Here is a 26,919-nt window from a genome sequence, read left to right on the forward strand (position 1 = left end):
CAGCATTCTGCATGGCAGCACCTGGTAATGTCATGGATCACTGAGGATTGGATCAAATGACACTCAAGAGTGAGCTTAAACAATGTCATCAGCAGCCTTAGTGTTCAGCCACTGAGCTGTAACTAAGAGACTGGTACTCACTAACGTTCAGAGCATCTCTCTCAATTGTTTGAAAAGAAAAAAACAGTTTTGTTCAAAATATTTAATCTAATTTATCTCTGTTGTGGGGTTTTTTCTCCCTGATGTGGGAAATCTTCAGTTATACTGATTAATTTATTCCAGCAGGATTGTACAGTCTTTTGCTTGTCTCATTCATGATCGATTAAATCGATGACATGGACATTTGAAACACTTGAAATCGAATCCAAAAGTCAAAATAACAAAACAAAAATTGTTATTAACATTCCCCTGTGACAGATAACATTTAGTTAATGTGACTTCTGCTCCACAATTGGAAAATTAAGACTAGATTGCAAGTTGCTTCTGATTTTTTTCCAGGGTTTGTTTATATCTATTCGTCCATCTTGTAAACCGTTTTAGCGACCACAGAGTCAGAGGAAGCTGGATTTCAGCTCAGGGTGGACAAAGGCAGGGTACACCCGGACAAGTCGCCAGCGGAACATTGAGCACATGCAGACAAACAGCCATGCAGCCACACTCAATTTACAAACAGCAGTTGACCTCAAATTCATGTTTAAAGTCTCTAAGTTGTAAATAAATACCGGGTGTCAATATCAGACCAGTTTTACTTATTGGACCAATACTCATATGTTAAAAAAAAAAAAAAAAAAGAAAACGATGGATACTGACATTAACGCAATTATACTGTGTTCAAGGCAATCAGATCTTTCTCGTTCAGTGTTATCTCAAACTGAACAGGATAAAAACTCCAACAACGTCCTTTGAGCCTGAGTTTTGACGATCCAGCACGGCGAGCAGCAGCCCCAACCGCTCATTGTAGTTTAATATACAAATACTTCTATTGACATGGTCATGCATTCATTGCCCTTGTGGACTGACGTTCCGGTTTTTTTGTTTCCCTTCTCAGTCTCGAAGCTCCATGTTTTCAAATCAAAATTCATGGACAGCTACGCTGTTTTAAACCCGCAGCAGAGAGGAGTACTGTCACCTCGGTTAGCAGTAGACGGTCACATGACAGTTAAACAGGGACTTGCACGTGAACACAACACAAATATTTCTGGTAACGACTAATGAGGACGTGGATGTTTAGTCATTTGGCTGACTAGTCATGCACAAATTTCAGTGTTTTTTTGTTTTTTTTTTTGGGGGGGTGTGCAGATTTCACGATGTAATAAATCTTAGTCCTGTAACATCAAGCCCATTTTTAAAACACTGCCCACTATTTAACCAGGAACAATGTGGCTGTACAAAAGGTTTCCTCTTGCAGCAAGAGTTTGAATACATAAGTGTTGACAAGCAAGCTTCCTAAGTGCACGAGAGTTGATTTACAAGGTGATTTACTGTTTGCATTTAAAAAGGCTTGGCAAAAGCATCCTGGAAGTCAACAGTTAAAACATGCAAAATCATGCAAGGACACCGTGACAGTATTCATGCAATAATAAGTTACAGAAGTACACAAAGGGCAGTGTGAATATTCATTCTGAAACTGATCAACACGGTGCTCCACCTCATTGAGAGTGAGGGGTGCTTTTTCTTTTTGGCACTAATAAAAATGCATAAATACAAAACAAATAGGATGTCTGTGCAAAGGTCAAATGTCAAGATTTTGATCCTTGCCTTCGATTTTGTCTTTGACTTTGACTTCCTTCTTCTTTTATCCTCTTTTCTCCCTAAATAGATTTAAACAGTTCTACAATGCAAGGTCAAGCACATTTAACCCTTAACATTTAGCTTATTCCTTTGTCACATCTGCATCATCAAATTAATGTCAAGCTGCAACACATTTTTTTTTTAGCCTCTGAGAGGATAAAGCTTTGTGAGAGACAGCAGGGAGGCTCCAACAAGTCTCTTTTCATTTACTTCAAAATGAAGACGGCAGAATGATACAGGGCCATAAGCCTTAATACAACAATCTTATTTCATGGAGGATACTGCCCTTTGCCCCTTTCTGTGCCTCTGAAGTTGATTTGAAGTCATGGTTTGTCCTTTTGATATGATGTTGGGTCAGACCAATTTGCCACCTGGTGGGGTAGGGGAAGTAGGGAGGTACATTTTTTAATTGTCAGGTCACTTGGTGCGGGGACAGAAGATCCTTTGGGCACATTGTCTGTCTTTGTGTGAAGGACCCGCCATCGGAAATCCCCCACCTCATTATGAGGGAGGAAAGATTAATTGACCAGTTCACTGACTGGCAGCCTCGAGTCTCGATCAACTTAGCAAGGGAACTCACCAATTAAGACTAGACTACAGCACCTTTCCTCAGACCAAAAGTAATCCTTTTTTTATTATCATTAGTCTCTATAGTCCTATGAGGAGAATCAAGGCTACGCTGCCCTTTGTCAAAGGCACATAAAAGACTGGAGGCTCTGACAGTATGATTTGATGCTGGCGATAGCGTATGTTACTCAAAGTCCTGTTAAGCGTCGGTCAGAGAGGCTGAAACAAAACATGCAGGAACAACAATGAATCAATGCAATCAATCACACTCCATGTCAGACAGCATCCAACTCAGTTGAAACATCAATACAGTCACTTGTTATTCTTTCTCAAAAGGTTCAAATTATTTTTTTTCTTTTATTAGAGGATAGTTGTATGAATTAAGTGGCTATTAATGTCGTTCCAGTGACATAAACTATAAATCCAATTCAAGAACAACTCTGTTGTGCCTCAAAGGTCTCACAGTCATTATATATGGTTGCCGTTAAAAAAAAATGCATGCCAAAGAAAAGACAATTCTTTTCAATTTTTCAATTTGTCCTTCAAATGTTTATGGGCTGCTAGATGAGAACATTTAAATCTGCATGATTGTGAAAAAATGAATAAAGATGGGAAAAGTTTTGTTGATTTTACATGAGTTACTGCAAAACTTTGAATCCAGTTTTTGACACACGCACTGCACATGCGAATTATTTTTTGAGGGGAACAATAAAACAAGATGAGAAAAAACATCCTATATTATCACGACTTAATTCATCTTACCAATTATGCACATCACGCCTGCCCCCCAAAATGAGAGGCCAGTTGTCAAACCACTTTGTGTTGTGGCAAAACTAACTGGAGGCGATGGACATGTCATGACAGCGGAGGTGTTGGAGATCTGGTGCCAACACCTGTCGGCTCCCAGGGAGTTCACATTTAAAACAACTACACTGATTTTGACATAAAGCATACAACACATTCATACGGATACAGCATAATCTAACACACACACACACACAGACACACACACACAGAGTCTCAGGTTTCCTTTTGCACACACACAAATGGTTTGAGGGGGAAAAGCGTGCTGGAAAAGATGTCATCATCACTCTCTTCAGGAGGCCATTATAGAAAGGAAGCTAATACACTGCGCAGATATTCCGGCATCTTTTTCACCAAGGGCTGCATATCCCTTGTGGGTGATCGGTAAAATTGGTTGACATTTTCCTGGCTCCAATTAACCTTCGATTTGACTCTCAGTTTTGCCTGTCTTCTTTTATTGTCTTCTTGAAAAAGTGGCAAAGCGCAGTTGGAAACAGAAGTACTGTTTCCCGATGCTGACCATTTCCCTTTCTGCTCTAATTTGTTCCCTTTCCCTGTGGATGACCACCAAATAGAGAGAAGATGTGCTTCATCAGTAGGTCGTGGCATTCTCTACAGAAGGTTAATATAGCAGCGCTCTTCATTGCATTGTGTAAAACACCTTTTGTAATGAAAGACAAGTACTGCTATGTTTTAGTTCTGATATTACAGGCAGATACATTTAACACCAGCGTGATCAATTTGTCCTTTCGCCTGAAAATCTGACTTTCTTTGTTTTTAAGCCCCATCATATCACAAGAAATCTCTTTCATCTTTGGATATATTAGTTTTTGTGCTGCAAACACAGGGATTGTTGGGATTACAATGATTACAAGCATGCATCTTGCTCCAAAACACCCCTCCTCCACACTGCTTTTTCAGTCCAACGCTGCAGTTCATTGAGAGGTCATCGACTGGCACCGTTATGCAAGCAAAAACAATATGACGATTTACACATGCCTTCATCTACAGCATTGATCCTTACAGCCTAATGACAAACACGACATTTTCTTTTCCACAAACAAGATGGGAACTGCTATACTGCAATAAAAAATATATATATTTGCTGAATTACAACATTTTCCAACTTACAAGAGGTTGAACTAGGAACCTGAAATTACATTTATTCTACTAACAAGTATTGTCTGTGTTTGAAAGACTGATTGATCTGTTTTTCTGAGCATGGAGCCTCACGGATGTCCGAAAACTACTAAAACGAACCACACTATTGCACAGGGTGAAACATCTCTTCATTATACATTGAAAAATATGCCAGGATAAATTATTTAGAAACAGCTCTCTGCTTTACTAATGGCAATCATTCCCAGTCTCTGGAGAGCTCGTGGAAGGCAGAGGCCACTTCTGTCGAGGGCCAATATTTTATTTGCTTTCCCAACACTGATGTCTGCCATTATGAATGAAGAGCTGTGTAACCAGACTGTGACCACGGTCCACATTTTCCTTTCACATCTGCACTTAATGCTGTTGAAATGTTGCTGCTCTTCTCCAAAGCTCGCTGCCCAGGGCGTCAGGTGTGCCGAGAGGCCGTGGCGGTGCGTGTTTATCCTGGTCTCAAGCATCTCGCGGCCCCCGATGTCCAACTCATTCACTCGCAGCTTCTGTTTGGTTCAATTGACAGTGCAGATTCTGCATCCTCAATCATGCATTAAAGAAAATTAAATTACTGAACGGTTGCCGCGTATAATCTTTATGCCGGCGTCAGCTACACGAAAAATGGCTGATTTTTTTGTTTATCTAACTTTTCGAACTTTCTTTTTCCAATAAAAGGACATTTTAAATACAGCATAAAATGAGCTAAAAAAAATAGATATTTTAGTTTTCTGTCTCTTTTTTTTTCACTACAGGTATTCACTCATCCGAGTATCCATGAGATTTATGGCATTTCAGTCTATTCACGCCATGCACTCGCCGCGCCGTTGTATAAGAGTACATTCGTCTATAGAGCAATCAATATTTCAATGCATCTCATTCTCCACATCATCGAAGATGATCTAATGGCAAGAAAGTCATAGTAGTTCAACTAAGGCATAAAACGACGTAGCTGGCATGCATTATTAAAATCCGCCGGTCACAAGGTAGCTCCGGTCCTGTGGAACAACACAGCAAAGCAGTGATGCACTTGACTGCAGTTTGAACTCACACTGAAGACATAGAGCTTGAAAAAAGAGTTCCTTATCAAAACAACAGTCCTGGCGCTTCAAACCTTTTAACTCACTGTTTCTCTGAGTGTTTATCAGTCAGATATGTAATGAAGCATGGCCTTAGAAGCCAGCATTCGAACATCGTTCAGTCGCTTGTTTACCTAGTGACCAAGTCTATTTTAAGAGCTTTCTACAACTTCTCAGAACGATTCTTGATGGTTGGTGTTAGTTTACACACTAAGGTCTAATAACATAAGTTAAAGTCAACATAAGACAAATTAAAGATTGTGTTCAATTTCTAGGGGTGAATTGAGAATGGGTTGTTGTTTTTCTAATACAGACGGGAAAAAAACACATTAATAGAAAATAGTCTGGTTTTCATACCAACTGGGAAGAACGAGTGACCTGTCCAGTGTCTAACCCGCTTTCATTTAAAAATCATCTGAGATTAGTTCCAGCAGGATAATTAAGTATAGAAGACGGATACATGGTTTTAATTGTGGTGGACCTATAGGGTCATTCAGTGAGACAGGCTGAATGAGAAGAGTGTTGCTTGAATTTTCATCTTATACTCAGAGAATGCACCCACTGTGCCTGCTCACACGCCTGCTCCAATAAGTCACTGGACCTTTGACTTCTATGTGCCTCGGCTAACTGGAGCTGGTATGGTGCACAATACGCTTTACGACACACTGGACACAGGTCTGAAGTGTAAACTGACAAGTCAACATCGTCTTGGAGCAGAATAAACTGTTTATCTTTAAGTTTATCTGTGTTTGGGAAAACAAATCAGCTCAAGATTTTATTCTTTTTTAAACCTTCATCATGTGATTGACCAAAACAAATGGAGAGTATTTCCATTCACCTGCTGATCAGATATTGGCTTTTCAAATCATGTCTGGCTGATCAACTGTGATAGACTTCACTTTCATTAGCAACAACAACAGAAAACTAAATTTGTTGTTATCAACACTTCAGGCTAACTGTCTCCACCAGGGATGTGCTGATCACATCAAAGACAATTTCAGCTTCTTTTTTTAATTAGATTGGTGATCTGCGAATTGATCCAAAGAGCACAGCCAACGTGTTTTGTATGACAGCTGGCATAAACACAGCATTGTTTGTGTCATGCTAATAACAGACAGGTAACAAGACTCTACAGCAGCAATAGAAGCGATGCCGCTGAAACATCAGTGGAGTGGAAATATTTCAAAGTGAGAACAATAGAAGAGTCTATTATAATAATTTATGCACTCCAACAGTTTCTAGAGGTGCTAGCTCCACAGGTTCATTTCATGAACAGACGCAGTAGAGTGTTGGTGGATTCACTAAAGCACAGATGAAGCACTGATATGCAGAGGAAACAAACTCTGGAAAAAAGGAAATGAGCCCATGTGAGAGAGCAACTTAGAAAAACAAAAAACTAAAAGAGTTGTGGTTAAATTCCTTCAACAATCCATGATGTTATGACTACATTCTGTTTATGTTGGCACCTGAGTCTAAAGATTCCCTAATTACCAAGCACCAAGCACCAAGCACAGTAATGAGCCTGTTGATGGCATCAGGTGTGTTGAAGCAGGGAGAGTTGAAACATGCAGGAATATTGCTGGGCACCCCTGTGCAACACAATTCTGAAAGACTTGAATTTTAGAAACTGAAATTATTTGCTTATTTCAATTTTTTTTAATCATTAAAAAAAAAAAAAAAAAAAAACTTTGACTCAGTACCTAAAAACTTTACTGAGCTCAGGGGCCAAAAACTCTTACCTGGATGTCCCTGGTCTTCACTGATTGGTCACCACCTTTGTTGTTTTTTACAATATTTTGCAGCTGATGTTTAGGTCACAAATGGGCTCTATGCACAACTCAACCACTTCCTGAACTTCAGGAGGCTTCTTGTTTCCTGTCTTTCATGATAGGATGAGCTGATTAATGCAGGTGTGTCTGTTGTTGTTACAGAGGTCAGGGACACCTAGATTAATCAGCTCGTCCTATCATGAAAAACAGGAAACAAGGAGCCTCCTGAAGTTCAGGAAGTGGTGAAGTTGTGCATAGAGTCCATGGAAATTTTTGGTTTCTCATTGGCCACGACCACAGAGGGAGTGTTAACGTCCTGTAGAAGACCATAACGTAATAACGACCCATAACGTAATAAATTTGTCCTTTTTAAAATGTAATAGGCCCATAACGTAATAACTGACCAATAGCGTAATAGAAGTCCTGAACCTATAACGTAATAACTTTTAACCAGTAACGCAATAACTTATTACGTTATGGGCCTGATGCAAAAAAACCCTTTGAAAATGTAATAACTGAGCCGATAACGTAATAACCAGCCAAGAGTGTAATACATTTGCCCTTTTTGACAAAATCAAGGACAACTTTTGGAAGAAGTAAGGACCATTATTAGTTGGTGTGTTTTTGTCATTCAAGTTTTTATTAACGTTTTCAATTTTTCAATAAAAAAAACCCAAGGAAAAAAAATTATGAAAATAAAAGAAAAAAGAAAAAAATGAAATGGCGCAGTCAAGACAATATAATGACAGCAGTCTTGTTTTTTAAGAAATGACATGAAAGAAGTCCATATTTTGTTGGCTTTGTCCTGGATGTTATGCACTTTAGAAATGAATGTCTCATGGGAAGCAGTCTCAGTCATCAGTTTTATCCAGTCCTCAATTTTTGGTCTATGAGGCTCTTCCAAATCCGTAGAATTAATCTGAGTGCCACTACAAATGAATCCACCACAAAACCAAACATTTCCTTCGCAAATGCAGGTGGAATGATCGTCTTATCTCCCAGCAAGCACAACTGCGGCACTGCTGGGATTGGTAAGCCAGTCCAATTTTTCCAAGTTTTTGATAACCTCCAACCAAAATGGAAAAACCATAGGGCATTCTCAAAAACAGTGTAGGTATGTTCCAGAATCTGTTCCACATTTCCAACATGTATCGCTCTTTACCAGCCCCATTTTAAATAGCTTTGATGGTGTAAAATAATAGCGATGAATAGTTTTATAAAGAATAAATTTGCTCCTAGCATCTCTAGTTGCCCAGCCGAAATTTGAAATTATTTTGCTCCACAACTCTTCACTCATTTCAATATGTAAATCTTTTTGCCAGGTAATTCTTAGACCATCACATATTGTGCCTTTATTACTCAACAGAATTTTAAAAAACATTGATGCCGACTGCAAATTACCCGGCCTATTCAACCATTCCTGTAATATATTGTCTGTCTGTAACCGATTTAAACTAAAAGCCGAGCCCACACTACTTCTCACCTGCAAGTATTTCCAAAAGTCTCCCTTGTCAGCCAAATTAAATGTTTCTTTTAACATACTAAATGACATAAAGTTATTATCTCTACACAGATTACCTATTTTATGCACCCCTTGTTCAAGCCATTTACGCCACAAAAAAGGAAACTTTCCAATGCGCACTGAAGGATTATTCCAGACTGAGGAGTAAATTTGCTTATATGGAGAGATTCCTAACATTTTATGGTCTTTTGCCCAACCCCATTGTGAATGTTGTAAAATTGGGTTCTGTTGTATTAAAGGTGCTGTAGGCAGGATTCGGCATCTCCACCATCTGGCGATTTGACCCATCTTTGATGGCAATTTGAAACCCAGCACAGCCAATCCTGTCCTGTTTTCTCTGACATCACGCCCTTACGCAAGTTAAGCCCCTCCCACAAGAATGTGCGCCGAACGCCCCTCGACCAATCACGGTTAGAGCCTCAGGGGCTCTTCTGATTGGTCAAAGATACCGGGAGCGGTTGAGATTCCTTTTCAGCTCAGAACAGAGACAGATGGAAACGCTGCGCCCTCGCAGTAGTGCAATTATGCTACACTCCTACATGATTATCAATGGATACTCTAACATTTAATCCAAAGAAAACACAGAAAAATTAGCATTGACTAGCAAAATCCTGCCTACAGCACCTTTAAATTGATTGATTTTTGTGAGAGTACTTGGATGACATTAAATGGATCTACAATTTTCCTTTCAATATTAATCCACCCTAAATCCGAGCCCCCTTTCCAATGCCTAGACAATTTGTTCATTTCAAATGCAAGATTATACAGTTTCAGGTCTGGGAGAGCCAGGCCTCCACAAGTCTTCAGAGCTGTAAGTTTTCTTACTCCAATTCTCGCCTTCTCGCTATTCCACAGAAATTCTTTAATTAGAGAGTTGTATTGTTTAAAAAAGGCATTACTTATTGTTATTGGTATCATCATAGGTATGTAATTAAACTGTGGAGTAACAAGCATTTTAATGGAACTAATTTTACTCCACAGACTAAGATTTAATAATTTCCATTTATCCAATTTTGTTTTCCAATTTTTTAGCAATGGTTCCATATTTATGGAGACTATATTAGTCAACTCTGAACACAACTTCACATCGAGATATTTCATTCCCGCGGGTACCCATCTGAACTGGAACGGAGAAAGAAGAGGTTGGAAACGTCCCTTTGATATAGGGATAGCTTATGACTTCAATTAATTTTGTAGCCCAATAGTTTTGAAAAGTTTTCAATGGTGGCTAAAACCGTTGGAACTGAAGAGGAAGGATCTCTAATAAGAAGAAAAAATATCATCAGCATACAGAAACATCTTATGCTCTTCTGAACTGTGTATAACACCCCCAATACTCTTGTTAATTCTGATTGTGGCTGCTAAAGGCTCAAGGAATAATATGAATAGCAGGGGGCTTAATGGATCGCCCTGTTTTGTCCCGCGCTTCAGGCTAAAAGATGGTGACACCAGTCCGTTTGTTAAAAATGCCGCCCTAGGATCAGATTAGATAACACTCACCCATAGAATTAAGCCCTAAATTGGTGTGTGTGTTTCTTTTTTGTTTGTTTTTGTATTTGTTTTTTTACTGTAAAGGGCTGCTGGACACTGCAGTAGTCTTTAAGAGCTGCTTGCCAAAGACAAGTTCGTGTGTTTTTCAAGGTAGAAAATAATTTTAATTTGATTTTTTTGGGAATGTTTAAATGTAAGAAAAGGGAACAGTAATCCTCATTATTTTTGTGCTCAGGTTAAATATGTTCATTTCTATTGTTCTCTTTTTCTGTTCAGGATCTAAAGTTGTTGAGACCAGAACTCAATTTTGTTATTTATTGTTTAATTTTATCTTGAAGAATATAGACAAGCCATAACAAATACAGTAGATTTAAGGAACAACTGTTATGGAATTTTAATAAAGATTGCATTTTTCATGACAAAAATGAGTACTTTTTTGAGGCACTAACTGATATGCTATACGCTATTACGGTCAGTTATTATGTTATTTGCCTATAAAATTGTCAAAAGGGGCAAATGTATTACACTCTTGGCTGGTTATTACGTTATCGGCTCAGTTATTACATTTTCAAAGGGTTTTTTTTTTGCATCAGGCCCATAACGTAATAACCAGCCAATAACGTAATAAGTTATTGCGTTATTGGTCAAAGTTATTATGTTATAGGTTCAAGACTTTTATTACATTATTGGTCAGTTATTACGTTATGGGCCTATTACATTTTAAAAAGGACAAATTTATTACGTTATGGGTCGTTATTACGTTATGGGCTTCTACACATCCTTTTCCAGAAAAACGAGAAGGGTCTACAGTAACTTGTTAGAAATGTGTCTGTTTTGGAACGTTTCTTCACAAAAACTATTTTGGCGGAGGGTTCACTATGAGATGAGTTTGGATTTACACAAGGTCACAAAAGCTCATGCCCTTGTTTAACACAAGTGCAAGCCACAAACACACATGGCATCATGATCCAGTCCCATGCCCCAAATGTCCTAGCCCTGGTACACAGCTAGGGCGAGGTTATACAGAGCCTCAGATCTCATAGGACTGGAGTGCTGGCTCAACGTCAATCACGGTAATGCTGCCTGACACACTGGCGAGGGTGGTGACAGGGCAAGGTTATGTGTCACTGTACGCTCATGGCCTGCATGAAGACCAGGACTGCAGCGGCTCCGTCTCATGTGAGGGGTCACCCTTAGGGTCTGGAATCCAAATTAATACACCCCACTACTGCTTCCCTGCACCTATCAGCAAATTGCTCCCTCGGTGCCCTGGATGAAGGATTTCGCTGCCTCAAATTGTATGCAGAGCGTCACGACATCAGTGTCGCGCCATTAGAATATGCAAAGTTGCAATTCGCTGTCCTCACAAAGGCAAGCCTAAAGAAAAATTATAGAACTCTGCTATAGAAAGGTCTGAGCCCGGATTAACCTGTGTTTGTTGACGCACCTGATTGCTTTTAACCCAGATAGTTCAAATAATGTTCAACCAGAGAAATAGGCCCGTTAATCAAGTTAAAGGTCAATCTAAGTAATTTCTCTGGACTTTATTCCACATCCATGAAAACATGAGGCAAATCTGACAATAAAGTCTAAATAAAGTTAGTCTTTTCCCGGACATGACTCACGTGGCCTATCGCTGACAGTGACGTCAACGTCCATGAACTAATGCGCCTTCATGAGATCATCAGACTCTGACATTTGCTTGTTTTACTGAGAGGGTTTACAGCGCCAGAAGAAACAACCAGCATTTCAAACCTCACAGTTCGTCTCTTTACTGTTTATCTTAAAATTCTCTAAGCCCCATGGAAAACAATTTAAATCAAACACTGTTTTTGAAGCTAATCTCATCTCAAAAGTGAAACCCTCAATCATTATCATACAGAAAAGCTAAATTAAACAATAACATAATGGACATTCATTACTTTTAACTTTAGACTTTTCAAGTAAAAATAAAAAACCTAAAAATAAAAATTAAATGCAGAGCGGTCAGGCAAAAAAGGTGAGCAGCGCAAAAGGTGATATGTCCCAGAAAACATAGATCACACTCATAAACCCACTGCAGACCCACATTAAGTTTTTACTGAACCTTGCATTAATGTAAGCTCCAGACGGCATTACTGTCAGCCCAGATATTCCGACACAACATAAGACCTGTTCGTGCAGCGATGATGTGTTGGTTTGAATGTTCCTCTCCAGGTGATGGATTGTTGAATTAGGCCCCTCGGAGTTGTGAATCACGTTCACCTGGCCAGCTGACATTTAATCAATAAACATCTGAGCTGTTGCTGTGACCCTTGGCCATAAGGATTCAATTTGGCCTCCCTGTACTGACTGCTGCAGGCCCCCCGCGGATATCCCAGACAAACTCACAGTTACCTGCGGCTCGTCTCCACGGCGGCCCCGCGGACGAAACCTAAAAATGTTATGCTCCACTTTTCGCAAGGTAAATAATCAAATGTTTCTCACAGCACGCCACAATCCGGTGTAATCAGGCCTGTGTCAACACTTCAATACATGAAAATATTTGCTTGTGTTGACATGAAAAATTTAGTTTGGACCACTAACTGCATCGCCTCTGGGGGGAAAAAACCAACTGGATACGCTGTGAAGAAAAAAATGTAGTGCAGGTATTTTTGGTTAACATGTTAACTAAACTAATCAAATTCCTTTCCTGCATTTTACCAGTCCTCTTTCTAGGGTGCAGAGGTGCAGCCACAATACGGCACTTCAGGGAGCAAAGAGTCTTCCTCAGTGACCCATTAGTTGAGGGATTTGAACCCATCAACTCCTGATCTCAGGGCTGCATCTCCAGCCTGAAGGACACCACTGCCTCACAATTAAAGGAATTCTTCTTTAGTAAATAAAGACCCTGTGAAAACATTTTCATTGAAATTTGCAACCAAGCAGTTACAATGTGAAAAAGGCTGCGCTTGAAATTCAATAAAGAATCAGTGCATTAACAGGCCATAGGCTGAATCTGTTTTTTTGCCAATAGCCTGGATATTGTAAGATCATTAAATGTTGATTTTCGTGAGAGACGGGTTTAGAAATGAACTTTATACACAAGATACTCTTCATAACATTATGTAGCCATACAGCAATGAGTTCATAGTTGTGCCATACATGAATCTTTCACCTCAATAAATATTTAATCTTTGTCCTGAATCATTTAAAGCAAAGCCCTTTCTGGTGTTCTGTGGGCAACATGTGCAGCGTACATGGTTTTCATCCCCACTTCGCCCTCCCCCTCGCTCTCTTTCGCCCTCCGCTTCCTCTTCTTCTCATCCTCTCTCTTTCTCTCTCTCCCCTTTTCTGTCAGCTAGACAAGCTGCTCAGTGGCCCTGAAATATGGCACATCATGCCGCTTCGTTGATCACCGCTCAGCGTTACACCCGGAATCTGAATGCAATGTAAATGATATGATGATTCCCTCTAAGGCAACATTAACTTTATAGCGTTGCAGCTTTTTCAAGTGCAAAGGTTGACTGCATGAGACAATGAAGTCAACAGCTAGGTTGGCTTTAACATAACGCAGGGGTTTGTGTTGGCAGCACAACAGAAACACCTCTTCAGTGTTAAAAAGAGCCGACAGGACCCACATGATATCAGTTACTATTTCATGATGCTGTTAATTAGCAGGCTGGTTTAGATTCGGGAAAAAACAAAATCAGATTTGCTCTCAACTTGACTGCGCAGTCTTGTTAACAGAGTCAACTGGAGGTCATCTGTGGTTTCCAGCTCAGTGGGTATGCATATGTGGAAAGAAGCACTAGAATATGCATGACTGCTATTAACTCCATGTTTAACCAGTCTTGCTTGTAGCTCTGCCCTGTGCCTGATATAACGAACTGAAATATAAACACACATTGCATTTCACAAGATTTAACATAAAGCTTTAAACACTGAATGCAAGAAACATGCTGGACCCTTGGCGAAGCCTCAAAATCTTTATGCGCAAGTCAGAATTGCATGTAACAACAATGTTGTCACTTATAAAAAAGCTGCCTTGCTCATGCTGGAACAATTCACTGTAAAACCCAGAAGGTTTATGTTGGAGGGAGAACTTCTATTATCTATATTCACATCATTATAACAGAAAAGACAAGATGGACTGGATTTTTATTTAAAAGTTGACATATTACCACATACGCTCGTCAAGAAACACAGTGGTAAAAATGGTCACTGGCCTCATAAAGGATTAACAGGCTACTTCAGCTTCATACATTAACCGGCATGTGTTCCTCCACTTGTCTGGCTCCTTTTTTAGATTGCAAGGATGGAAAAATCAAAGTTTCCCCAACAACAAGGTCTGGGACTCCTTCAGAGGGATGCCATAGATCACAGGGAGGCCAAAAGGCTTTCCCTGCTCTGGCTGTCAAAATTATTTTTGCTTGTGTCAAAGTGAACCAAAACAAGTTCCTGCTGTCGAAAGTTGGTGTGAGTAGTTTTGTCTGGATATATTTGGCTTCACTGTAACATTTTATAAAAGAGAGGGAACAGTAGCCTTAAGAAGAAAAAAGAAAAACATTTGGAGCCACTATTTTATGGCACAAGGCTGCCGACACGGATCACACTGCTCTGAACTTGCAGCTTTACCAAGACACCAAGAAGACACTCTTAAACTTTTCCACTTCTCATAGCCAACAGATAACCTTGACAAATCACCGTTAAAGTGCGACTTTTCCCAGTTTTTGCACAATTTAGTCAGCCATGTGAAAAGCATTCAACAGTAACACCTCCCTGCATCATGCTCCCCGAGGCAATGAAACATCTTACCTTCTATCCTTCTGCTCTCGGTGCACCTCCTCTTCTCCAGCCTTAACTCTGCCAGGACAAGTATCAGAGAATTTAATAATATTTAGTGTTGTTTTTGCACATACCAATCAGATTAACATTACAATCCACTGCACAATTTGGAAATATATATAAAAAATGTTTATGTGTATGATTGTGATTTGAGATTACCTGAACACCTTAAATCTAAGCTCAAAATAAATGATAAGTCCCATGCTGCGAACATCTATTCACAGTAATGCTTAAGTGACATTTTCTGATCCAAACGGCTCAAGAGAATTGCTCCAAATAAGTAAATATTACGAATTCTTTAAGTTCACAATATATGTCTAGCACAAATATTGAAATAAACAGAAAAAAAAACTGCTCAAATGATCCCCACCCTGTTAAAAAACACTCCTGCTTGTTAAATAAGTTACATTTATGAGCAATTTCAGTCAGCCCAGAGTTTAGTTTTACTTCAAAACTGGCACAGCCGCAGTGCAGTTCCACCAAACATTCAACAAGGTGCATTTCTAAACGCTGGTTAAATTCTGCTAACAAATCTATTTCATGTCCTGCAGGGCAAAATTTTTGTTGAGTTTCTGTTGCTTTGAGTGCGAAATAATGCCAAATTATTTCTGTACTTTGTTACTTTGGAATATAATGGTTGCAGCCTGAATTCTCACCTGTTCAGCCCTCTGTTCATGTCAGGTCTGCTGTTCCCTGGATTAATTGCTCACGGGCACCTGTCTGGACCACAAGTGAGTTTTAACATCACAGGACAACAACAACTCATATGCACACCTTTCTTAGAAAGTTATTCCAAAGTCTCAGGCTAATTAACCTCCATTAGCACACCATCCACATTGTATCATAATTACAATTACAATACTTCTGTCAAAAAAACTAAGTACTCAATAGCATTACAGTACATAGCATGTTTTCTAAAAGACTTTTTAAAGTAAGCACAGCTGACAAGACTTATTATATAATTTCATAATATTAAAACATGGATAATTTGAGATTAATCACAGCAAGTTGGTAAAAGAGGAGGGAGTAATGTAAAATTTGAAGGTTTGTAGATTACTGCAGCAACAAAAGTTATTCTCATCATTTATCCATGACAAAGTACACCCTGGATAAGTCGCCAGTCCATCACAGGTCAAACACATTAAGACAGACAACAACACACAATAATATTCATCCATCCATCTTTACTGTTTATCCTGTCCAGGGTCGCTGGACTCTGGAGCTAATCCCAGCTTACTCTGGGTGAGGGTACGATCCACCCTGGATCGGTCGCCAGTCCATCACAAACAAAGAGAGACAGACAACCATATACTCTCACATTCACAGTTTAGAGTCACCAATTAACCTCACATACTGCTGCTGGGCTGAGGGAGGAAATGGGCACCCAGAGGAGAACATGCAAACTCCACACAGAAAGGCTCACCCAGTCCTTTGACCCTTGACCTTTCCGCTGTGAGGCAGGAGCACAAACCACTGTTCCACTGAGTAACCCCCATCACCTGCTATTCTTCTGGATATTTTATTGATTTTTACCTGAAAGAAAATGTAGGAAATTATCAGAAATAGTAACCAAACTTTTTTAAAGACCAAAGATAGCTGCAAAGAGAGCTTTTGTGATTAAATAGTCTATACAAGACGACATGACCTACGCTTGTGAGTAATTTAGGTAAATGGTATGGCATTTTAGCTACATAAAAGTCTGGAATAAAAATTTTATGTTACAACTTTCTTTCACAAACATAAAAAAAACTCACGTGTTTTCATGCTGAGTGCGATAATGTCCATGGATTAAATAAGGCCAACAACACGCTGATGTGCGGAGGGATACAAATATCGCCTGAGACTATTTCAATTACAACTCTTCTGTAATCTAAATATTCATGCTCTTAATTAATGTATTTTCAGTAAAAGCGAATTTATAGATTCAAGTCTTACTTTTAAGTTAATTCCTGAATATAACACTGATTCTTTTTGCACCAATAGGATCTTCTTCCTCTTCCGCCTGTCAAACTCGGGTTATTCACAGCCGCATCACGCCCACACTCCCGTGTGATGCATTCAAAAAACTGGGAATATTATGGATAGACAAAAAACTGAAAATAGAGTAATTAAACAATTAATTTTTTATTACCGATGGAATGTGGTTGGTTTATTGGAAAGTCAATCATTAATGACTCCTAATGATCTCCAAAATTTCTTGCAGTGTTTGTTTGTTTGATCGACTGATTGATCTATTCATTGATTGATTGTTTACATTTTAGTCACTCCTGAACGCACCATTACAAGAGAACCTCAGATGATGTGCAGAAGCAATGCTTTGCTCTGCGAAAATAATGAATAATCGCTAAGGTTAGGATACAGTTCATCCTATAATATATACTATTTATGTAGATTATAAAAGAAAATATAGAACAAATTTTAAAACAATCAACAAGTCCAAAGAATTTAAAAAATATTTGCAAAGAAGAGTTATGGAGTCTGGTGGCCACAGGAGGGAAGGTTCTGTGGCACTCTGTACTGCACTTTGTGGCTGTTGACTAGGACATCATGGAGGGGGTGAGAAACATTGTTCAGGATGAACCTCAGTTTGGACTGGATCCTCCTCTAGAGCACCTGCACAGAGTCCATCTCCAACCCCACCACATCACTGGCCTTTCTGATGAGTTTGCTCAGCCTATTGTTGTCAGCCACCCTCGGCCTGCTGCCCCAGAATGCAACAGCATGGAGGATACCACCACCATAGTCTTATACAATACATTCAGCATAGTGCAGCAGATGCTGAAGAGCCTCAGCTCAAAAAATATAGATGCTCCAACTCTTACTGTAAAGAGCTTTGGTGTTTGTGACTCAGTCTAGTTTATTGTCATTATGTATTTCCAGGTACTCCACAGTGTCCACACAGACCTCCCAGGCGCGCCCTCCTCAGATCCAAGAGCTCCTTGGTCTTTGTCACACTGACCTGCAGACGGTTCTTTTTTTGTTGAAAAAAATATACTTCTTATTGAAATAATTATGAAATCCAAGTGGAGTTTCTTTTAGACTTGTGGAATACTCACAGAAATTAAAGTAAAAGCTTAAAATCTTATTATTAAATTGATAAAATAGTATTTCTCTCTCTTTTTTATTGTGCTGTTAAAAGCACATTTTGTGAAAATGACTGTAGTACACCATAGATCCCCTAGATGGTAGTCTTGCTCACATTTGGACTAACTTGTTATTTTGCCAATGATGCCAAACGGAAGAAACAAAAATAAGATTTTTTTTGTAGTAGTAGTAGTAGTGCTGTTTATTATCATGCAATACACAAAGTAATACATTTTTTAAGTGGTTTGAATTGCTTTGCTGTTTGGATTTAGTAAAAGCAAAAATAAATAAATAAATAAAATAAAATAAAAATGTAAAAAAAACTGTAAAAAAGAAAATAATGCATGTAGCAGACCAACTTAATTAGCAGTGTTACCTAAAACTTTGAAATAATTTTACACTATGTCTAAATTAGGAGCTACATCTGTATAATTTATTTGAATACATTAGTCAAAACCACATCAAATTGTCTTTAGTTATTGAACTACATGTCTCGGTCTGCATGAAATCACAGCAAATCACATGAGACAATCTTTTCGTTTGTCCAACGTGATAACATCTTTCTGGATATTATAGAACATATAGGAGCAATGCTCTGCCCAATGGCAAAAAAAAAAAAAAAAAAAAAGTCAGCTTGACCTATTAAGCGTATGAGCAAGAACAGAAATGAAAGATCAAGTCCACCATCTAGTGGTCACTAAAGACACCACCATAGATTATAAAAAGACAAGTTATTAAAATATTCAAAAAGCCAGTGTCTCACAGAGGGCATTTTATTTTGAACCAAAAAGAAAAAGGGAAAACACTTGTTGTAGTGTATGGTGTGTGCTTTGTTTTAAACAGTAAGCCGTGGCCTTTAGCTAACAGTGTTGTTCTATTGTTCTGTTCAAACTATTACGGGTAATAGTGGGTAAATGAAAGGCACAGAATGTGAATTCATTAAGACACATTATCTTCTTTGAGTTACTGTGTGAATTTGGTATTATGTCATTAAAGGTGTGCTATATCACAACCAATGCTTCACTGACATGTTGGGAAGCTCAGATTGTCTCAGAAAGAGCAAAGAAAATAGTCTTGATATGTATAAGCTGAAACAAGTTATAAACTTTCTCGATGCTGTTTCATATAAGTTGTTTCTGTAGACCACAGATCCTGTCTGCAGCAACAAATTGTTTTGTTTCTGTATTGCTGCCTGTCAGACAAGTTGATCCTCATCTAATGCACACTCTGAGTCCACTCTTTAAAGGTGTCTCAAACAAACCTGTTACCTTTATAACCTGTCCCTTAAATTTATGTTTATGTACTTTATATACCAGTCTGTACTTAAATCAAATGACTAGATTTGTAGTAAAGTCATATATCTAAAAACTGTATCTGTCTTTACTCTTTACAGACTGACGGGCCAGTCAGTCAGTATGAATATTGCCACTTTCAACTAGTTTGTTTATCACTGCAAAAAGAGCAAATGCCAAAACATTTCATGCTGCAAATGACATATATCCAGATTGGGATAGAAAGGCATGAATGCATCAGGCAGGATCAAATGAGCTGTTTAATGTTGTCTTCCACTCAAGACAAATTCTAAACTTCATCAAGACATGGATCACCTGCTCCAGAGAGTGCAATGACTTTGGTGATCCTGAACCATGTCATTTCAAGCTCCGACCTTGTGAAATATCCTAAGTGATTCAGTGCAGGTAAACAAGGGTTCACATGATGTTTAGATGAATGGTAAAATATGAGTGAGGGATTTTCATTGGGATGGATTAGAAGATGCAAATAGCAGACAGCACTTTAACACACAAACCCACACACTCGCGGTGAGGGTGGAAATAAACACCTTTTTTTTTTTTTTTTTTTTTACTAGAAATACACTTCTTATCCTGCATCATTAACTAACAATGACAAATATATTTGTACTATTCAGACATATTGTGTGACTCAGTGTTTTAGACAAAAAAAGGAAATTCAATAAATCAAAGAGATTATGAAAGGCATTAAAAGCAGTATAAATTAGGTAAAAACTTTATTAGAATTAAATTATGAAATTAATGTAATCTATTTTTAGACGGAAAGCCTGTGCATATAATAATGTTTTACGGTCTGATTTAAAAGACGTGAGTGTGTCAACAGTCCCCAGGTGTTCAAGACTTTTGCCCACATATGAGGAGGAACTAAAAGCTGCTTCGCCTTGCTTTTGAGTCTGGAAACACCAACGAAGCTTCTTCCTGAGGACCTCAGGGGTCTGCATGTTTCATAATCTACTTGTTAATCTAAGATTTTTTTAGGCCCAAGACCTTTACAAGATTTATAGACCAGAACTGAGATTTTAAAGTAGATCCTGTGATACACAGACAGCCAGTGCAGAGATTGAAGCACAGGCTTAATGTGCTCCATGCTGTTTGTGCTGGAGACCGTAGCGGAGCCAGAGTGGGGGCAAGGGGCCGGTCGCTCCAGGGCCCACAAGGTCATAGGGCCCCGTTTCATGTGATGTGTTCACATTTAATCGGGAATAAATCATTATAATAAAATGTGCAGTATGTGCGAGAAGGTATACACATATGAGTGTGGGCTCCAATTTGCCAATTCTTAAATTATGACTGTCCATGAATGCATCAGAGCTGTAAGCCAGCGCTGATTGGCTGTGCGGCATGAATGAGTTTTTTCTTTGCACTTGATCTGAACTCTTTGGAGGGAAGTTCAACAGTATGCTAAACACTATGCTAGCTGCTAGCGGTACTACCCAAAACCTAACATCGGAGCCACTAGTGAGTAAGTGAAACCTTCAAAAATATTATCTTTATCAGAATGCTGTGGTCTTAAACACCTGGCTATTTGAATGTGCCTTGTGTACAAGAGACTGCTGAGTCTATTTTTTTCTAATATACGTGAATTCCAAAAGATATAGATAGCTGTGTCTATATCTGTCTGAATAGATTGTGTGATTTTAGACCAGCTGTGTTCATTTCATGTTTAAGCTGTATCAAAGATCATACAGATGTAGCCCGTGACTTCTTATCTGAGCTTTCAGCACCATGGACAGCGGACGCTCTGAGACTGACACTTGTCAGGCTGCATTTGTGTGTATGTGTGCATGCATGTGTGTGCGTGCATATGTGTATTTGTTCTTCAGAACAAGTTTGTGAACTGGTTTGTGACTTTATTCTGCTTTCTGAGGCATAGAGGTTTGCTTGGCTCAATAAAAGTGAGCATTAGTGTGTTGTTTGATGGTAGGATGAGGTATTGATTAAATGGTAAAATTACTATCATAAGGGCCCTTCGAGAATGCTCCGCCCCCTCTGTACTGAGACCCACGCTCTGCCTCTGGTTGGAGAGGACTTTGGCTGCAGCATTCTGAGTGAGCTACAGCTGTCTTTAATGAGGATTTTTGTTTGTTTGTTTGTTTGTTTGTTTGTTTTTTACCGAGACCTGTAAGCCTACTGTTACAATAATCCAACTGAAAATGAATGAATGAAAAAATGTCTCTGGATATCATTCAGACAGAATTAATTTAATTCTCATAGTAATTTTCAGATGGTTGAAAGCTGTTTTGTTGTTTGTCTTTGTCTTCATGTGGGTGTTGAATCTCAGTTTTGAGTTCATAATCACACCAATATTTCCGGCTTGATTTGATGTCTTGAGTGACATGGAGTGAGAGGAGCACTGACCTTCGACCTTCAACATTTATTCTTTTAGGCCAAAAACAATTGCCCTGTTTACTCTGGTTTGAGTTGTTAAAAAGTTCTGACACATTCACTCATTATTTTCTTTCATACAACTGCTGCCAGTTAGTGAATTTAGTTCAGAATAAATACTGTATTCTCTCCAAGTCAGTTTGTTGTTATTGTTGTTACATTGCTGTTGCGGATGGGGGCGCTGTTGTAAGTTCTCATAATTCAGGTCACAGAAGGACGAAGAAGAAGCTAGCCGGTGGCTAGCGGCAGCCCCAGCAGAGGAAGCCGCCTGCTGTGTAATGCTACCGGGGAGGAGGAGGACTGTTCTGGGAGGACGGTGCTCCGCGCTTCTGGAGCCAGTTTGGTGAAGGTAACTGGATGAAAACAAGGCTGTCTGAACCTGAAAAAGCCAGCCGGGGTGTTTTAGGCTCTCCGCATGGTTTCAGTGTAACTTGAGCTAAAGCGAAGAGGGTTGCTAACTTGTTTTTCTCCATCGTGGTGGTAGAAGTTAGCCTGTTAGCTCCACTGTCAGCTTTCCCCCTGTCAGCTCCGAGGATCCAAATGTCACACATGTGACATAAGTCATCAGAATCAAGTTGTATATTCATGGAGTTGGAGGAAGTATTTGTTTATATCAGTAGTTTTCTTTGAGATTTCATAAGTTTCTGGCTGAAGCCCCTCACTTTCTGTGATTAGAGTGCTGAAGATCCTCAACACACGTCTATTTGCTCTGGTCCTTTGTTTTGATGTAAATTCATGTTCAGACTCCAGAGGCTGACTAAACAAGCAGTTCAGGCTCCTTCAAAGTGATCTGTTTGTGGTGTAAACTTAAAGTCGTGTGAAAGTAGCCTGTGAGAGAGGAATAGATTTGAGAAGTCGCCATAAACTGATTTGATGGAAACAACAACAGCAAGATAATCACATGCCAACATTTTTAGCTTTCTATTCGGTCCATGCCAATGTTTTGGAAGGCGTGGTTGCTATTGTATGATTATTTTAAGCAGTAGTTATTATCTGGTTGCTCTACATATTTCACCTGAGCCACTGCCTTCTGTTCAAGCCTTAATCTCTTCTGAATTATGTTGAGCAGTCATACAGTTGTGTTAGATGATCAGATGTCAGTATTATTTGATCTGAATTTCCTGTTTTAATCTTTTTTTTCCCCAAATGTACTTGTTGTTCAATTGACACTTCTAGTTTGATAATGTATGATAATATAAAAAGTGCAACTTTTAGGGGAGGGGAAAAAAGTATATGACTGCTCTGAGTTCAGCATCATAGACAATCAATACGAGATGTGAGCTAGTTATCATTTTTTACTTGGAATAACATCAAATTATTTTTGCTTGTGTGTTTTTACAGATTTAAAAAAAAAACCTGGTGAATTCCTTTTGCAGTTTGTCACAGAAGAGTGAGACAGAGAGTGGAGGCTAATTGGTGGATCTGAAACAACGTCAATGCTTTGGTCAAAAGTGAAGCAAAGCTGTAACTTTTAGACTGGACTTTACTCATGGAAGAATCTCAGATAGGAGCGAGAGGAGACAGAGGGTGCTAAAAGTCAATAAAATTCACATGCTTGAGAACACAGTGTTTCTCAGCAATGACAGTTATTCAATTTTATTCCTATCATGCCAAATACAGTCATTTTAATGCCGTTTTGGATAGAAAATCCCCAAAATTCCACATGAGCAATTATAGTAAATTGAGTAAAGGAAGAGCACTGTTAGTTTAGCTCACTGTTTTAAAGACTGATTTAAATAGTTGTGACAGAACTGATATTTTCTCAACTATCAAACAAGTACATTTACTACATGCTTTGTTTATGTATGTTTGATCAGTTTGTTCTGCTGTGGACAGGTCATGTTTTAAGCGCATTATTGTCAGATAGTTTATGAATGTTTGGTTATTGAGTGTATCACTGCTTTTATGTTCACAGTCTGGTGTGTGAGGATGTGGCGGGGGGAGAACGGCCCGCGGGCTTTCCAGGCTCCGGTGGATGTTCACGCCAGCGCAGATGGTCAGGTGTACATGTTCAAGAGGAAACCGAACGATGCTACATCCTCGGATGATGAGGAGCTGCTCGAGATGAGGCCACAGACCTTTCAGGATCAGAAGCAGGGTGGACTGAGGAACGTAGAGCTGCTGGAGCGGGAGCTATTGGAGGGTGACAGTCTCAACAAGCTCGCACTGCAATATGGCTGCAAGGTGAAAATTTCTCATGATCACTCAGAAGTTGCTGACTTTTATCTTCACCAAGCGCTGGTTAGAGTGCATCCTAATTTTTTCCTCTGTCAACAGGTGGCTGACATAAAGCGGGTGAACAACCTAATGCAAGAGCAAGATCTTTTTGCCCTGAAATCAATTAAAATCCCAGTTCAGAAGCACAGCCTCCTCACAGAGACGCAGTCAGACCCGTGTGATCCTCAAGACGAAATGCCACGCTCGTCCCCCACACCAGCAAAACCTCAGGACAGATCGAGAGCCCGGCCGCATCTACAGGAGGCCACGGCGTTTTTAATGGAGGTGGATAATGATCTTGACAAATTGATTCAGAACACGGCCGATCAGGACGAGGGTTTCTTAGAAATCTCAGAGAAACCGCGTCTGTTCGGCTTCAGGAAGCAGCGCCCGACGAGTCACGGTGCAGACTGGGGAATCCAGTGGTGGAACGCTGTGATCGCAATGGTCCTCATAGGTATTGTTCTGCCGTTATTTTATGTAATTTATTTCAAAGCGATAGATAGCAATAATGTTGCCTCAGTAACGGATGGGAGTCATCTCTCAAATTCATCCACCAACTCTTCGGGTGCCTTACAGAGTGGTCACAGTACGAGTCCTTTACAAACCCATGAGCCAGGATAGCACAGGCTTCACACTCGGTTTTACCTTCACAACTCCTGCCTTTATGGTCTGATGACAATCACAACAAAACTTTATTCAGTGCAATAACAAGAAATGTCTAATTACAAGCAATGGGTTTGAACTGGTATTGTACTACAACTGTGAAACTAAATGTAGTGTAATGAAAAATGTTTCATATTATTCTGGCTTCAGTCACAGTTTAGCACACAAATGATTTGTTAAAAAAGAAAAAAAAGGATATAGATTGTTGCTCCAATCCTCTTGTTGGGATTACAGTTCCTCAGGTATTATACAACATCAGGTATTGTGTCAGACTCCCTTCTGTCCTTCAGAATTGCCTTTGACATCTGACAGTTTGATCCAAATCAACCCGATGGCGTCACACTCCTCAGTTCAAAAGTGAAACAAGCCGCCCTCCAATCCCAAAGATTTTTGATTCCCTATCTTGTGTGGAAGTGTCGTACAATAACATTTTATTTTCTTCTTTAAAATCTTTACAACCACACATGAAGTTGTCCAGCGTTTTCAGTTGCACATCAGTGAGATCTCTCCTCAGTGTCACCCCTGAAAACATCCTGATGGTTTTAGAGCAGCTAACTTTGACAGCAGTAGGTTGTAGATGGTCGGTCCTCGGCCTGCTATTCTAATAGAAGTGTTCATAAAATGGCTAAACTGAGATCATAAAGGTTGGACATGATCTCCAGCACACTGGGATGAATTGTTCCAAAACAATCTCCCCATATAGTTGTTAACAGAAATCTGAACTCTTCATGCAAGTTAGCATGTGTCCATGATTCTATGTTGTCTTCGTCCCACTTAAAAAAAAATCACAGCCGTGAATGAGAGCCAGACGTTTAACAATTTACAAATTGAAGCTTCAACTTTCTGCAGTGACACTTTGTGTTGTTTTTAACTGCAGTTTCATGTCTCTGTCGTGCATTTAGAGATGATCTTCTGTGTATCTTGATTTGAACAAATGGCCATTTTAGTTACTGTCGCCTCACTGTCATCTCAGATGCGTTTGGCCAAATCTCTTTTAACTTCTGGCATCGACAACCTGCCTTCAAGTGTATTGTTGCTCTCAGGATATTTTTTCTCCTTTTTTGGGGGCATTTTCTGTAAACCCTGAAGATATTTGTGCACAAAAATCAGACCAGCAGTTTGTAAAATGCTTGAAACAACCCACCACATGATCCATTCAGACTCCGTCTCTTCCTCTGCATTTTATCACTCGGTTTGAATATGCATGCTCGATTAAATGCCCTGCTTTGTTGCCATGTGATTTACTTTTACTCGACTTCCCTCAGTAAGCAGTTTGCCTGATACCAGATACCTAATGCTGCAGCTGATGTGTATTTGAATCTCCTCCTTTGACATGTGTTGCCAGAAAATGATATTTTACAATTATTGAATTTACAACAGGATTTTCTGTTCTGTAGGAAATGATTAGTTCTGTGCTGTGCTACAAAAGCTTTTTGAGTGCCATGTATCGGTTGTAATTTTTCCCACTCCAGCTACATATATTCAGGCTTCTTCCCACAACAAATGAAAAGGTACATCATTGTGTGTGTGTGTTTGTTTACAAAACCATGTGAGCATGTGGCGTGTCTGACATGAATGTGAGCATTATTTATGTTCTTATTAAGTTACTGCTGCACAGGTCATGCGATTTTGTCTAACAGTGCCAATAGTGTGATTTTGTTTACAGTAACAATGCTTTACTTTATCTCCGTGTTGATGCATTTGTTCAGCAGTTTAACCTCTTCACTGTTTTACTATGGCAGATGATGCAGTTTTTTTTTTTTGTTTGTTTGTTTTTTAAAAAAAAAAAGGTGTAAACACTCTGAAATAAGTGCCTGGGAAAGTGCCTGTATTATCAGATCCACATTGTATTTGCACACTGGAAGGCAGGTGGGACATTTGTGAAGCTTCTGTACTTTTTTAATGTGTTAAGTAATTTAATTACTGGAAAATGAGTGGAAAAATTACAGATATGCAAAAGATCTCTCCTCGTTCAGCAGGTTCAAACATGAAGGCAAACTGTAAAGTTTGACTGTCTCTATAAAGTATTCTCTGATATACTGCGGTCTGTGTCATGTTTTTACTGTTTTCCCCCATCGTTCGCATCTAAAATCTATGTGTATAACAAAAACAGGGAGGAGATCATGCTGCATGGAGAGCAGACAAAAAACAAAAGGGTTTAAATCTATGGTTTTCAAAGTCAAGGTTCAACAACAAATGTTAAACCAGAAAAAATATCCATAATCATGTAGTTAGATAATTTAGCTGTAGAAAGATAAGAGTGAGTTTTGAACATGCAG

At 39.2% G+C, this 26,919-nt stretch overlaps 1 protein-coding gene across 1 annotated transcript; it reads left to right on the forward strand.

Annotated features, from left to right (window-relative positions):
* Window positions 1-21,978: 21,978 nt before the first annotated feature.
* lysmd4 (LysM, putative peptidoglycan-binding, domain containing 4) lies at window positions 21,979-26,483 on the forward strand. The gene is made up of 3 exons (XM_030097292.1): window positions 21,979-22,106; window positions 23,673-23,941; window positions 24,035-26,483. Exons 2-3 carry the CDS (start codon window positions 23,687-23,689, stop codon window positions 24,596-24,598), a joined length of 819 nt encoding a protein of 272 aa, XP_029953152.1. The 5' UTR covers window positions 21,979-22,106; window positions 23,673-23,686; the 3' UTR covers window positions 24,599-26,483.
* Window positions 26,484-26,919: the final 436 nt, after the last annotated feature.

Source organism: Salarias fasciatus, chromosome 7 (assembly GCF_902148845.1).
Source record: "Salarias fasciatus chromosome 7, fSalaFa1.1, whole genome shotgun sequence".
Lineage (NCBI taxonomy): Eukaryota > Metazoa > Chordata > Actinopteri > Blenniiformes > Blenniidae > Salarias > Salarias fasciatus.

Bases quoted from the DNA above. Each gene is read 5' to 3' on its own strand.
- lysmd4 (XM_030097292.1), top strand. From the start codon at position 23,687: ATGTGGCGGGGGGAGAACGGCCCGCGGGCTTTCCAGGCTCCGGTGGAT. The intron at 23,942-24,034 runs GTGAAAATTTCT...CTCTGTCAACAG, and splicing joins CACTGCAATATGGCTGCAAG to GTGGCTGACATAAAGCGGGT.